General features: G+C 39.5%; 1 protein-coding gene across 2 annotated transcripts in view; it reads left to right on the forward strand.

Moving 5' to 3' along the window:
- The window catches only part of LOC124634053 (calmodulin), a 21,401-nt gene continuing 4,626 nt past the window's right edge, over positions 1–16,775 (forward strand). Inside the window, exons 1-2 of one of the 2 annotated variants that reach the window (XM_047169459.1) lie at positions 1–285; positions 2,510–2,684. In XM_047169459.1, coding sequence (XP_047025415.1) covers positions 283–285; positions 2,510–2,684 — 178 coding nt within the window. In that variant the 5' untranslated portion in view covers positions 1–282. Of the gene's footprint in view, positions 286–2,223; positions 2,371–2,509; positions 2,685–16,775 lie in introns of those variants that run through there. The other variant, XM_047169458.1, reaches the window with a different exon arrangement.

Consider the following 16,775-nt stretch of genomic DNA (forward strand, 5'->3'; position numbering starts at 1 on the left):
GGACGTTCGAGTGATAAAGTTTTGAAACGAAACGATTGTAGCGTAGTGTTAAAAACTATTCCGAGCGTCGGAAAACGGATATGAAAACACGGTGAATCGAATAGTCGATTCGGAACGATTCGGAGCGAGCACGAAGCGAATCGCGGTCGCGAGTTTCCCGGCGCGGCCGCTCGCGCGAGTGAGGGCGGCAGTATCGTTTCAACCGTCGATCCGTGCGGTCGCTTTTGCGGCGTAGTCTGTGATTTTTTTAGTGTAGCTCCTGATAATCCAAGTTAATCTACAATGGTGAGTGATATTTCTGCTGGAAGGTGTCGGGAGTGCATTCAGGGGATCAATCTGTATTGGTTCCAGGGTATATTTTTGGGATGTGGTGCATCGGTGTTTATAGTGATGACGGGCCTCCATTATATTATTGTGATGGCCGTTTTTTACCGCATTGCGGATCGGCGACGAAGCCAAAGTCTCAATCAGGATGCAGGAACAATGATCAACGATACATAGGAAGGATCGCGAGTGATAAGGGATTTCAAAACTTTATAAAACGACCGTTAGAAAGGCTCGAGAAACATCCGTCGCCATAGTTTCGTAGGTGGTGCCGGTTAAATGACGTTAGTTTGGGTTGAAGCCGGCCGTTGATAACGCTCTAAAATGGCGTTGAGGATATAATACAAAGAAAACAAGTGGTTTAGTGCATTTTTTCCGCGTCGAGAGGCCTAGTCGCGCCCTGTTGACGGTGGATCGATCGGCCGGGCGCAACTGTCAAACGCCCGTTGACTCATCGCTACGCGCGTTTCTATATTTTTCATACGCAATTCGCTGAACGGGTCGCGTTTTTACGCCGGTCGGGGAGGCTGCGGTGTCAAACAATGGTAATATTGTGTACACCTAGAGTAGCTCGAATCGCGGCGGGTCTCAGTCGGTCGCGGATCGCATTGTGTCGCTATGGTATGTAAATATCGCTGCTGCTGGCACAGCTGACTCGAATCTGTCTTTTCCTCGTGATCGACTTTCTCTGTAACGATATTTCGGTTAGCTGGAGCAGCTCTCGAGCGAGGCTAACTAGTTGTTCTAGTAAGAACTTTATTCTTATTTGGAGGCCTGTCACTTGTAGGAAGAATGTCTTGGGCTGATAAATTGCCTCTGTCCACTCCTGTTATGGCTGACATATTCAATTATGCAAAGGAAATGCATAAGAATGAACTGAATGATGTTATTACAGCACCATTTTTGTATGTAGTTGTAAATCATTACTGGCCTGCAGTTAATACATACTATGTAATGTAATTCGATGTGATGCAGCTGAATAGGTTGTAAAGAAAAAAAAATATTTTTCTGACAATAGATGTTTTAATAATATTTTTCCTCTAAAATACTATAATAACATAGTGTTAATGTGTCCTGACATTTAAACCAGTTATAAAGTCATTTTTACCTTGATATTAAGTTTGAATAAATTTTAATCATTTAACTTATGTTCTTGCTCAAAACATGATCATCAACAGTAGCCTGATTTAATTCAGTTAGTGATATTATTTTCCTGCTGAAACTTAATGTTTTTGCATGATTAATAGGCATGGTGACTGATAACAGATGCTCTGTGGTATTTTTAGCTGTGATTGTGCCCACATCATGGGCGTATCAACGGGAAAACCATACTGTTGTTTGACACAACATGTTTTAATGGTGTTACCTTTAAAATAATGTTGAGGATAAATGTGAACATTGGTTATTTTTGTTTCTATTTCCTTGTTAGGATCAGCCAATTTAAAAATCATTGTGGATTATTCTGATATTCTACAGTTATTTTAAACATGTAACGGTTTTTGTTCCATGTTAGTTGGATATGTTACATGACTTTTTTGTTAGCTTACCGAAATGATTAATCAATGACTATGGCCGGTTTGCATGAAGGTTTAACTTGTCAGCATTTATGAATATATTACATTGATTGCTAGGCAGGTCAGTTTTTTGTGTTATTTTGAAAGTTATTTTGCTACTTGTTAAGGTACTGTATCTTGGGATTTCTACTGAATGCACTCTTGATTATACCAAGTAGTCTTAAGTATTTATTTTATCAACTTGAAAACTTAGGTATTGATTGAATGACTGTTTGTTATGTCGGTATTTCTATTTGTCAAACAATTGTAAAGTGGCTGTTGTATAGTACTATCTCAATAGCATCGTATTTATTGATAAAAGTGGCAATGCAGTATTTTGTATCTGTGGCGTAAAAGACCGCAGTATGACGCGACGAGGCCGGTCCGGTAATTACACATAATCTCCAGTGTAATCTTATCGCGCCGATAACCGCGAGCGTTCCGTCTGCCGTCTCTTTGTATCTGGCACTCATTAACAATGGTCGTCAACCAAGTACGTGCTTTCATTTCGATTAAAAAAACGTTAAAATAAAAAACCTAAAAAAAAAATCGTTTTACCGACTTAGCAAAAATGTGCTCTATAAGCTAAGCTTTATGGTAGGTTTTGTAATGTCTGTATTTGTTGGTTACAGGCGGATCAACTGACAGAAGAACAGATCGCCGAGTTCAAGGAGGCGTTCTCACTGTTCGACAAAGACGGCGATGGCACCATCACGACGAAAGAGTTGGGAACCGTCATGAGATCCTTAGGACAGAACCCCACAGAAGCCGAGCTTCAAGACATGATCAACGAAGTTGACGCGGACGGTGAGTACCACACCTTATCAGAACTAATTACCAATCACGAGCATACTGCGCATTCCTCGTGGCCACTATAATTACCGTCCATGTACGTGGACGTTCACGCCTAAATCGTAAAAACTACATAATTAATATGCAGTTCGACAGCGCCAGTATACCTAAGCGTTTCCGTTTACTTAATTGAAACGAAAAAATACCTATCAAGATTAGATTAGATAACTTAAATCGAAATAAATAACACTGAAAACCCGAACGCTGAAATAATCGGTATTGTAATTACATTTCCCTGTATGTGAAGAATAACATAATTGTTGATGACTAAATTAAGCTGATAAGAACGTAAATATACGTGCCTACATCTAAATATACGAAGGAGAACTGTCAACGTAGAACCTTTGAATCAACAATAAAGTTCTAGTCATCCACAAATAATATCTTGGACGTAGTTATTACCAGTATTGTTGAAAAATAGCATACATTATACCTACCAGTAATTTACAGCTTTTGCTTAAACATGGACTATTGTATTGATACAATACCATTAAACTCGGTATTTATTGCTTTCTTACCACGATTCTGAAGCCAATCGTGTCACGTCAGATACTTCACGTTATAAATAACGCGTTTTTAACATTGTACGGTTATTATATAGCAGTATTAATTGGCTCTTTTAATAATCGGTAAAAGCGAATAATTTTTTTTCCTTATAAATTATTCCACATTCAAAAAACTTACGTATTTCCAAATAGGTATAGGTAGTCGTGTTTTCCTAGCGGCTATTGGTTTTATCTACCGTGGAGTTTCTAGATTTGATAGTAAACAATACCTACTATTGGTAGATAATTTCCTGCGACTAGCAAGGTCATCAAATTTGCATAGGACCTGTCTAACTTTAAACATAATGGCGTCAATAATATTTCCAACAATACCGGTTACCATAAATAGCCGGTTTTCCTCTCATAGCAACAACAAAAGCAAAAACTACACAATTAATTTGCTATCAATTCAATATAGGTACCTACCTGAGTACATACTTAAATTAAGGCTATCGATACCTATTGTGATACATTACAAATGTAATAAAATTCATATCGCATTCGCCGTAATCGATATATTATCGTCTAAGGTATTATAATGTCGATAAGAGCCATGCTTGAATATCTATGATTGAAGCCTATTGGAATGTGCCTATGTGGCTAGCTGTCGATTTCATACCCTATCAGGTGTTCGCAGCGTTAATTGACTCAGTAAATGCACATAAAATTGTACAAGCCAACGCCTGGTCCGTATATGAAAACAGTTTTACGACTCATGCTATGTGTTGTTAATACCTCCACAGATAAGCTAACGACGAGTCTACAGGCAACAGCCCATAATATTGAGAAAACCTTACCGAAAGTTATCATTGACAGTGCTAAGTCACCCTCATATCGGCTATAGTTTGCGAGCCATCTAAACTGCGTATCAAATCTGAACATTTTTGCTCCCAAACATCTCCCTATTCCAGTAGTGTCTGCTGAATATCAGCATTAAAATGAAGAACCTAAAAGTTAAGCTTCCGCGCAATTTAAGTGTTTATATTTGAGCACATTAGTTATGTTATTAGTTAATCCACAGTGCGCGAGCGCCATAAAAACATTATCACTACGTAGGCCACGTTTACACAGCGCTTTATCAGACGCCGTGCGTGTGTGCACGACTCTAAACAAATATTAATGTGTGTAATTAGTATGTCGCCAAAATATTTGACTATTATTTTTACTCTTTAAAATGGCTTTACAGAGTTTCTGTACTTCTATGTGTATTATGATTTCCTCTTATTATTTTCATCGCATGTTACCTGTACAAGACTTGAAAAGCGGTTCATAGTACAGCAAAATAACAATAGATTTATCTTGATAGTCACAGAATGAAAACATCAAACTTAGTGGCGCTTGGCAAACGTTGAGAATGTAACCCGATTTGGACCAGTGTTGCCAATATACGCAACATGATCTATTGGCCACCCCTAAGCAATAGGATAGAGGAAGTGGCTTCATCTTACAAAGAATATGAGACTGCCATAAGTAACCCAGCTATGAGCTGATACATAAAAAACGAGGGAATAACGATCCAATTACTCCGGTTACCAAATTATTTTCCGATTCCCCTAGCAGTGATTTGTAACCGGGAAAAAGTGGATAGGCTATCTTAGAAGAAGGGATTCAAACGATTTAAAAATAAACCCTACACATTCAATACTTTTAGAATGAATGGAAATGATGAGATGACACATCAGTAACACCGGCAACAATAGCGTCAGCAGTTAAAACCAGAAATGTTTACATTTGAACATGAGACAACGCCTGAACAAACATACCTGATCAAACTACTAGGCGAATCATGTGAGTTTACACACATTATTTGATTTGAGCCGAAAAATCACTATCTTACGCACACGCACGATAAGGGAAGCGAAGTCTCAGCGAAGCAGCAAGAAGATAATAATAAAAATATGTCTAACAATAAATAATAGCATAGCATATTCCCAGGAATTATTATTATGAAGTCATGGAGTATGCAGTCTTTTGTGAACGTATTCGCCCATTCATCTCGGCTATTCCTTAGTCCATTGTCAGAGTTCCGCCGCTCAAGAAAAAAGCGTTCTACCCTCATTAGAATGCAAGACGAGCTCCTTTATGATTCTTTAAGGCGACCCCATATAAATAAAACTATTCGGAAGTCGCCTATTTTCCATGGGAAATACCAACAGTATTTCGTGGGAAAACCTCGTAAAAAAAACGTGTAAACGATTACAAGAAATAATAAAGATGGTTCAATTTTGTGTGATGTCGCCTAAAATAGAAAGAACTTTCGTCACATTTAATGTAGTTGTTTAATGTGAACTACAATTTAAAAGTCATTAGTCGTAAACTTCTGAGTGGGTGCCTTAATTTGACTGGCGGAGTACAATGCGGTGACGTCATCGACTATTGGAATCGGACGCACCGGTACATTCGACTGAAGAGAAAAGCTACTTTTGACGTGAAAGTTTACTTTATTCGAATGCAGCGGAACGACTAAATAACTGTTTGTAAATCCTACTGTTATTCCGAATTAAAACGAGTCTAAACTATTACAGTAAATTGAAAAAAATGAAGTCTTAAAGAAGTATATGCCGTTACCAGACAACCTGCTCAATAAAGTGGCTAAAAATAAAGCGATCTAGACAAACAATAGCATGGAATGTTTACAAATTTGGCTCAGTGGCCTCGTAGGTCTCGCTTGAATGTCCTGCACTATGTAAAAAGTGGGCGGACACTATTTCTGGCTATGTACGTCACGTATGGGTATTGTTTGTGTGTTTACAATACAAACAGGTGCACATCGGCCGGCCCTGACATTACTGTTATCAAGCCGATGTCGCCATTATTAAACACCATATAAATGATTTGTCGTTCACTCATACTTCAAAAACAAATCAACATAATAATATTTAATGAAAGCCGATATATTAACTTAACGTTTCGTTTTTTCACAGATCATTTTATGACCGATTGGATTAAAATATTTACAACTCGTAAAAAACGTTAATGCCACCACGTAATAACAATTTAGTATTCTTCAAAGATTATACAACCTCGCATCTTCGTATCAGATTCAATGTACATAAATTATTCACATATTACATAATAGAGTCTGGCAGAGGACTCGCTAAACCTGTTTACAACTACGCCGCACGGGGGTACGGTTTGCATGACAAAAGGGCGAGGTACGACCACTAATTAACACTACAATTGGCATCTCTTTACACTTGTAACACAATAGCCCGTTTGCAACAACACGGGTAATTGTTCAGCGTATCTATTCATACAAAGTGCGCCGTGGAAGACTATGAGAGATAGAGGTCTGTAGGCGCTCGCATACGCAATGTGACTTGTCTGACATTGGAGCTGATAAAATGTACCCAATTTAGATGTACGACAAGCTCATTACCGAGACTGACGACATCAAGCGAATTAGTTGGAAAATAGAATATTCAGCCCTTGTTTTTTGCAAACATTGTTTGATCGTTATTTTATATTACCTTGTGTTACCCTTGTTTCTGTCATCGCATTCACTAAACTCAGCGGCTGCACGACATGGCTCATTGATTGCGACAGCAAGACCCAAAACCAATATCGATGAGTGTTCACCGATTTGTGTTCATATCAAAGCAATAATAATAAAAATATAATCAAATGAATAATTTGAATGATAAACTTATTTTATCTACATAAGTAGTATCGTTTTAATCCGATACGAGACTTCACGTAGGCACCCAAAACCTTTCCCTGAACAGACGTGGTATTCATTTACGATACAACAGCTGATACCGCCACGAGAGATTGAAGTTTTTACAATACGTTATAATATGTCGATTCACGAACAAGGATATTGTGCTATTTATTATTTCAAAGAAAATGATAGCTAGTTATCAACAGTTAAACTAATCGGCATACCCACATCACGACTTTCTGTTACGAAGGAATATTCTGCGAGTACTTTATGACGTCACGATAATCTTATCGCAAAGGTTAATAAAACTGGAATATAAAATAGATTTCGTATCTCACTTCAAAACAAGTAACAGGCTCCCAAAGGCCGTAAGTCAGACAAATAATCGTGGTCTTCTGAATGTAAAATGTTTTTTCTACACTATGTTGAGTCACGTATAGCAGATACGTGACAGGTTAAAGATCGCAACGCTAATAATGGGTTGTAGAGATATTTGCAAACTAACACCAAGGCAATCGTAAATGACTTGGAGCGCAAGGGCTCCATACTTGCTGACCGGATAACGTGGACGGCGTCCATATACAGTTTCCAAGCCGACAATACAATGCGGCACATCCGGGACACCCGCAAATTAATTCGCTGCTAACAAACGGAAGGCAGATAAACGTGGCGCGTGTTCCTGCGATATAAAAGTGATATACATCAGCAGTATTACATGGAACGAGCCACTGATGTGCCGACCCTGCATACGAGGGGCACTAGAGTTTATTTTGTGGCGTTCAGTCACCCGCACAGATAGCCAGTTGTTAAACATCCGACTGCCGGCTGCCTAAGTAAACACGGACGTTAAATGGAGCTTATGATGACCAATACTCTACAAACCAGCCAATAATGCCGAAATACATGAGCATTCTCCAAAAGCAGATCATTAAATCATATTTAGTTTCGTGAACCTCAAAAATGAAATGTGTGCAATATGTAATCAGTAATCACACATTTTCACTGAAAAATGTAAAATGTTGCATAACATCTTGTATATTATTACAACTTCATTCATCTGATCTTAAAATAAAAATTGAAAAGTTGCTATCGAAGCGTCCAAAATTAAATTCCAAAAGAAAAAACGTTTTTCATCGATAAAATCCTCAAACAAACAGTTAGCTGATTTACCTAGTGCAATATCATAAACTTGGCTTGTTCCAACGAGCCTGTAATTTAGCTAATATAAGACGCTCTGGCTATAAATTCCAGTAACCGAGGTATTACTTACTCAGCAGAATGATTCCAGGTTCACCTCACTACAGCGAGAACACCACTGGTTCAATCTAAACTATAAATTGACGCCACAATAATGCGGACTAGAAATAAGAAAATATGAAGATTGTACTTTAGGAACTCGGACATTCTTGAAAATAACATCGTTTGATGTTTGAACAGATGCAACGAAGGAAAATATCGATACGGAACGATGATAAACAGAAAACAAATATGGTATGGCGATCGCGACACGGTGGATAGCATGAATGACTTTTCTTGATAGCTTGGGTTTCTATTTAAGTAGTCTCGTTTGATTTAGATCGATAAATATTATTTTGGGCAAGCTTCCATCCGTAATGAACGTTGTCTGCCGGTTCTGCAATAATTATTTTAATGTCCCTCCGTACTAGTGGTGATTGTTTACAACACCACCGCATTCGCTCTTGGCAAATCCACTTGCGTACAACCGCAGTATTGCGGACACACGCCGTTGTGCCCACTTTACATGTAGATCAAACCTAACGTATTTTTAGACCACTTGACCAGTACCACTAGATGTAATGAGATCACCTATGTTCTCTCCACCATTACAATATCAGTATTTATCACCGTGCCTTCAATGTAATTTATTTGAGAATAGTGGAATATCGCGAGACCTTGCACTTGGCCACGTTTACACGACAATCAATGGCAGCTTTACAATGAATTATTTACGTCTGATAGAAGTATACGAAGACCAATGTCAAGTGGATAATTTGCATTGGTTATATGACGCGCATCGAGCTGTTCATCTCGATCTGCGGTGCGACGTCTCCCACAAAACAATGTGCTGCGCTCACGCTTGTTTGTTCCCTGACGATCGATACACTATTTATATTCGTCGTTCGTTACTAACAAAAAGTGCTTCGTACAGCTAGTGAAAGCTGTGTAAATTCTGACTGTTTTCAATATTTTTTCGCTATCGGAATAATGTCAGCGTGGACATGTGTGGGTGCCAGCGTGACGATGATATCCACAATGACGCTGTGTCGTCCATCAAGTATCAACAACCCCAGTCGCAAGAATGTTGAAAGGTCGTTTTATAGGTTTTCAAGTGCACTCTCCTGCACATTGCGAAGACGAGTGCGCCAGAAATTGCACACATCCGCAATTTTACAGTGAAACATGCACTATCCATTTGTCGGTACATCGATAGTAAGACGATGTTACTAGCACACTTTTCCCAGATGAATATTTATAGTACATATACACGGAAAGACGACAAACGGAGTTACAGTTCTCTAGTTGGCATGAGGTTTGCTGATGATGTCACGGACGCCGCGATAAGGAGTCGTTCACTCGACAGAGAGAGATAGCCGCCGCGGACTGCTTCCACTCCGCACACGCTATTTGCGGAACAATGCTAGCGAGCATCAAACTCGAATTTAACCGACCGCAGACGATTCATCGACAGCTGACCACGCTCATTGCATACGTTTCACATTAACACATACAGTAGATATGTTTTTTGTAGACGTTTACAAAAAAGTATCTTTTTAAAAGCGTAATCTTGTACCATTACCAGTTACGCTTCTATTGCTGTCAAATATTATGTATAAAAGATTGTCAGCTTGTGGTAGCAGGGCAGGGCGTTGAGTAGTCAGCTGAGAGTGGCGCGGGGGACGATCAATACCGGCACGTGTCGGGGGTAATTGGACGACGCGCTTCACGGCCCACTCGGCTGCTGAAACGTTGGAAAATATCCCGTCGCCGCCGGTAATCCCCGTATTTGCGCTCAATGTTTGGATTATCGTCGTCCGTGTTTGCAATCTGGATTTGCCACGTTACCTGCGACCCGATTTTCCTAGCACCAACATTCAATAAGCCGATCGTGTCCTCTCGTTATGCAAACAATAAAAATGCTAATGCATATAATCGTAGGTGGGCCCGACCTCACAGAGTTCCACTCCATGGCCCATTATCATGGAGGCGAACTACCAATTAACTCGATTGTATTGTGTCGATACGAAGCGCGTCTCGCTTCGATTGACCCGATACGCTCGGGCCATTCACTTTGAAATCCATTGAATATGTCGCATAATCAATAAATATGATGTATGACTTGATTCATGCATAATTTAGGATGCTGTATAAAGAGCCGATTCAATATTTTCAGCTTTGGTCGTACGTAACTGGTGACTAACGGGTAGTAGAACTGACACACGAACCTCAGATTGGCCACTTAAACCTCCGCCTATTAGCGAATATCCATTGATAAATAAAGCCGTCGGACCTTCAGGCCAAGCTGGACATAGTTAAGCTAAACGGTAAAAGATAAACGGCAACTCAGAGCGCATGCGCTTGTTTATAATCCGAGTTCACAATGAAAAAATAGGTTAGGGGCCGGTCAAGCAACTCTGCCATCGATCGCTCTGAGAACGATCGGAGCGTACATTTTATGTCGTATCTCGTCACAGAATACTTTCTCGCGTTACGTGTCGGCGGAGTTTTTAAACACGAAATCCGATGTTGTGAAAACTACTCACGTATGTACATAACACTATATAGTGAAACGAAGGCTGCTTGAGGTGCGGATCGCAACTTGATTCAATCTATGTCTTCATTATTGCACTTCCACAATTCCACAACTCGATTATTGTGTTCTAAATACTGCCCTGACATTGACATTACTAGCGGACGTCTGACAACATAAATTATCTATTGTTTCTATTTGACATACCAACTCATACCACATATGCTGTAATGTTTCAATGCTATATTTGATCAAAACTAATGATGGTGAAATAATGGTCGTTAAGCTAGGCTGCCATTTAGCAATGATGTCACCACTAACTAACAAATATTTGTCGAAGAGGCTACTAAAACTAAAACTCAATAGTAGAAACTTAAACTTTATAAATAGTACTATCTCCTCTGCAACAAAGCACATGAAATTAATCCAGTATTCTCAGGACTTAATAAAACAGAACTTGGAATACCGCCCAGTACTGGTCCACGCAAAAAAAAACTCGTAAATTTCTTATCTAACGCTCACATTACAAACCACAGCAGCACAAGATAACTAACGCATTGTACGTGAAATCTAGAATTCCGGAGATACCATGGAAAATTGAGCGTATGTGTGTAACAAAATGTGAGGAAAATGTAGCCCGCAGTAGTTGATCTATTATTTTAAATTATTAGGCGCCACTGCTGCGCCATTTATTGCCCCCTTTCCGGGTATATCCAGCAAGGTTCAATTGTTAAACTGGACTCTGTGGTTAACCTTATTTTCAACACACCAATTAGCACTACATTGTTATTATTTCGTTATGTTTCCTCATTCTAACTGACACCTAAAACGTTTTGCAACTATTCTGAGGCTTGCGGCGCTGCGTGCTAACGGAGTGTGAATATTCTGTTCCGCAAGAATCCTCTCCTAACTTCTGGGGCCCGATTCTCCTAAGTTAATAATGTCAAAATCGAATCGCAATATGATCGCAATAGCAGTTTTAACCATATCGGGCATTCTGCTACTAATAAAAGACCAATCGTATTCGATTGACATTTGATTGGTGTGCGATTGGTCTGCTATTTTGGTAATTTTGGTCTATACGGTAGTTTGCTGTACAATCATTTTGCAATCGTAAATCATTTGCAGACAAAATGATTCATTATTGAATGACAGAAAAGGATAAAAACGTTTATTTCAAAGAAAAAATAGCGGAATGCCACATACGCTTCAATCGTAATCGAGTCGGGATCGGATCTCAGTCGAATCGAGTCGAACGTCAATCGAATGTTGCTTAAGTAAAATTAGGAGAATCGGGCCCCTGGTTTGTGTCGGGTAATTGCAACTGTGATATAAATCAGCAAAGATGGTGGATAATTGATGAACGTACAAATTCTCGGCGGTTCGTGTTATAAGTTGTAGTGGAGACATATTCGTGGAAGTGCGACTAACTTGCACTGAAATATTAACGTTCTGTATGTAAACACTGGTTTTACTAACACTCGAGTTATTTGCTATAAACTAGCTCTATTTATATTTCATTGTAATTATCATAACCTTGACGCAAACAATGGTTGTCTCATAGTTAATTCAACCAACATTAACTATGTCGGTCCTCTGGTGGATATGTAATTATTTCATGCATCAATGTCCACGCATCACATCCTGCGTGTAATCTCATTTAATGTGCAGGAAGTAGTCGGGATAATGGACATTATATTGCAAATAACCAATAGCCCAGTATTGCATGACAAACCGCAGCCGTATTGAATAGACTATGCCGCGACCGCAGCCTGCTGTGTCGATAGCTAGACGGACATACACGCATCCAGATTCAAACAAGCCCGGCTATTTAGAATGAATGTCCCGCCTATAACTGCTGTTCTGTTGGCTATTTATCAAATGTTCACAATATTGTTAATGTCCACATAACACCTATTCTTACATATCTAGAAACATTAGAGCTTCATAAACACAAAAAAAAGTTGTATCGTATACCGTAAAATAGTACGAGATTTGTGGTTGGTCGCGCGCCAAACCACGTATCGATCAAGACACCTCACTCATACATCAGGAATACCTCCCCGTACATTGTCTACATCACTGACCCACTATCGTCCTAATTGCATGCTCACTGCCCTTTCAGAATCTGAATCACACGCCGATTTAACTCTCTCTGTTGGACCTAACCTAGGCGAGCCGTACCCCAGCAGATGACGAGACGCGTTTATTTTAAGGTATAAACTTGGAGCAATAAAACGTCCAGACATCTTACAGCAGTTTGATGGTTTATGAAAAGACTACAAAAGAACTAAAAAACTGCACTTTGAAAACATACTTTGAACTATCTCTATACAAAGCAAAGGATAAACAGTGTTGACAAGCCGTGTACTCAAGACTTGTGTCTGGAATCGCTGTGAAATTGCAAATGAATTTGCATATTCTGCTGGCGGCACGCCAGCGAGTTTGTCGCGATTTACTCGCGTGGTCGAGCGCGTGCGTCGGCCCGGAGCATCGCCCTAACTTACCTCTCGTTTACCTTGTTTATTATAATGAGGTAACGTTTACATCTATGTCATCGATAAGGGCTTGTGAGAACATTGCAACTCGATGAAATAATAATTCGACCAATAGCTTTGTCTGCCTTTATACATCGAAACATGCCGATTTTGTCCGGCAAATTACCGCAGACCTTAAATTACATATCCATCCACGTATTGAATAGCGAATGCAGTCAATTGTTTTTATAAAAACACTTCTACAAGCTTCGATGTGAACAAGTTCATTTCGCTTATTGTTCCTGAGCTCGAGGATGCATCTCTGTGTGCTTTTGATCTGAACAAGCATGCACGCCATTTTCATAAATACCTCATCATAACGCGAGCAGTAACCCGTGCATGACTGCATGAGCCATCCGCCATTTACTTCGCACTGTGACTCCTTCCGCATGTTTCTCTAGCCAATTCTATTGTTACACTGAAACTATGGAAGTCGTTTACATACCATCGAGATACTTCTTGAAATTGTTTTCAGTCTCAAACTAATTAGTCTGACGAAGCCTGCAAATTGCTTTATTGGTTCAAGTCAAGTTCATCAATAAATCGGCCTACACGGCGATAGCGTATCGTATAAGGAATGTGTCTGCAATTCGCTAATCGAGAACTCAATGCTGACGCCATGTTGAGTCAGGCGTCCTTGCCGGCTCGTTTGTAAGGCTTCTCAACCGTCGCTCACATTAGTTACGCCTAATTTTACTCGACGTTCTAGCTTAAGTTTGAATTATTGAGCTTTGTCATTGGTACATTATTAAGCAAACCAGTAATACTTCTTTTTCAATCATGAAGTTTTCGATATAAATCACTGCTATGACGACATCAAGAGCGGGTGACTACTGTATTAATCCAGTTTGCAGAATGAATAAAGGATGATTTCATAATTGTAATTACACAACGAGATCAGGCAATTATGACCACACCGTGGCTTTTATTAAAAGATTACCCGCTAGAGCATCGAGTGAACTCATGTCGTTTGTATAATCAAGCAAAGTCAGATTACTCACGGATTAATTAGAATCTGCAAATTGTCACATTTAGGTATGTAGCGGCAATAAAATGATATTTTTATATAGTGGCAGAAGACGGTTGAAGTAAGACAATAGGCCGGTTGAGTTCATCATCAAATATAGCCGTGGTAATTTAGTGTACGCGGCGCGTTGTGGGCACTATGTGTTTTTGGACTATGCACGCCAATCTAAAACGGCTTAATCGAACTTTCCCCGAATCAACCCATGTTTACGCGATTGATTTTAGATTGTTAGTCCAGTAGCGGAGCACTTCACCGCCTTCTCGCCACAAATACTCATCTATTGCGACCATTAACGATAACGTGGACATTTCCATCGTAACAAACTCGATATTTACCAGAATAGTTGTGAAACTGACTCGGACACTAACTGTAGCAATGATTGATGAGCGCTGATGGAACAGAAAGATAGAATAAACACATCGTAAATTATTAGCTTGAGCCCAACCACACGGACCCAAAAAGACTGGACATAATTTAGCATGTTGGTATCTACATACTTCATTGTTTCTATTAAACCTTATTACAGATGTTTGGTGCTGCCATAATATTTGTATCATGTACGGCATATTGAAATAACAAACATTGATCATAGCTACTAAATGTAAATGGGTCTCATTGGCGTCGCTAACATATTCTGGTTTTGGTTGAATTCAACCGTGTGGGGAAGCATGCCAAGTGTGCGCAGTCCAGGGGTGGATATTGATCGAGTTTAGTCGTGTCCGCAGCCAACCGGGGCGACCGCAGCACGTGGCCTAGCCTCGGACACTGGGGCAATGTAGCTAGTAACAAACTACTGGGGCAATGTAGCTAGTAGCTTCATAAAACATTTGCAAATAAGGCCTTGAAACTTAAACATAACAACTCTAATTTGGGCACTTTACTAATAATATCACCGAAAATCTTTACTGTGGGAGTCGTCATTGATATTTTTTGTCCGTTTTAAATAAAAAGTAATAAAAAGGGAAAATTTTAGCAAGGAAACAACTTTAGTGGAAAATTCTTGCTTTTCCTTATCACTTGGAATCGGCTCATGAATTAATCATTCCGCTAAGCACGATGATGTGATATCTGGCATCACATACGTGAGTAAGACAAGGTTACAAGTTAACGTTATGAAGTATATGCTATGTTTGTTCATAGGGTGGGTGCTGTCAGGTCCGCCGGTTGATTCACTCTTTATGAGTCGTTTGTTAATTGCTATGCGTGGAGCAGAACACGGAACTGCGCAGTTTTATGTGATGCTTGTTCTCTAATATCTGAAGTGGAAGGTTCAGTAGACACTACTGAATGAATTTGTAAACAAAAAGTTACATTAACCCTCTGAAAGTCCAAAGCTGCATGGTCTTATTAGGTGGTTAATAAAAAGCCCTCACGATTCCCTTAGATATTCACATATAATTGCATTGGACACCTTTGAACTTTGTTGAATGAAAAAATTCGTATGGCGCTCCTTTTTTACAATATAAAATTATTTTATCATCCACGTATTTGTACATTGATTGTGAATGATTAAGATTTGATAGCCAAATATATTATCTAATGATTGGTGGTGGTACCTACAGAAGTATTCGTATGCGGGACGTGACAGATTTACTGCCGACAATTAACAGGAGTGGCCCAGGTGTGCCGCCTTACCACCGAGTAGACAGCTTCAGAAGATCCGCACAATGTACTCTGACAAAATAGACTATACTAAAAAACAAGCTATTGGGAGATGTCAAGTAGAAATAAAATCATACTTCTAAGATCGGGCTTCGAATCTGAACTAACGAATTTTCCCAAAAAATCGAAATTACAAAAGGTTATCAAGATATTGCAATTAATGTTATTCCCACCTTTTAAGTAAAGGATAAGTCTCCACCTAGATTTCTCGTACCATGTTTCGCAATCAAAATGCAACTTCTGTGCAATTTCAATTGGCTTTGTGTTGAGTATGCGGCGTGCATTCTCGGAAGCTCACCGTTTCGCTCGCACGTCTATTATTAGTCCGCGAACCACCTCGGAAAGGTTAAACCCAGAATTAGACGGGCCAAACTTAACTCGTACTTATTTTTGCAACGCCTCTGACCGGCTGTTCGAGCGCGGAAGGAACTGATCGGGACTCGATCTAGATTCAACATCAATTCAGGAACTTGTATATGCCAGAGGTATTGTCGGATCAGTTAGGCCTTATGGAGGGAGGTATCTGGGATACGGTTTATCTAACTAGCTTATAAAACATAGTGTTTACGAGTATTCCTATTTCTGTCAAATTCCTAAAATGCAGGGAGTTAATTTACTTGAGAGCTTGACGATACTCACATCTATCCATATAGTGAGTATATGTTAACTAATAGCATAGAACGATTTTATGAATCGGTGCAGCAAATCCTTGATCCAATCATAAATTATCCGGCTTTACGTATTCCTGTCAGTTTGTTGATAACGTCGATCAAAACCCAGCGTTGCTTCGTCTCGTTCCAAGCGCGCCACGTGAGAAACGGCAATACATACTATTTTTATTACGT

Source organism: Helicoverpa zea, chromosome 10 (genome assembly GCF_022581195.2).
Source record: "Helicoverpa zea isolate HzStark_Cry1AcR chromosome 10, ilHelZeax1.1, whole genome shotgun sequence".
In the NCBI taxonomy this organism is placed as follows: Eukaryota; Metazoa; Arthropoda; class Insecta; order Lepidoptera; family Noctuidae; genus Helicoverpa; species Helicoverpa zea.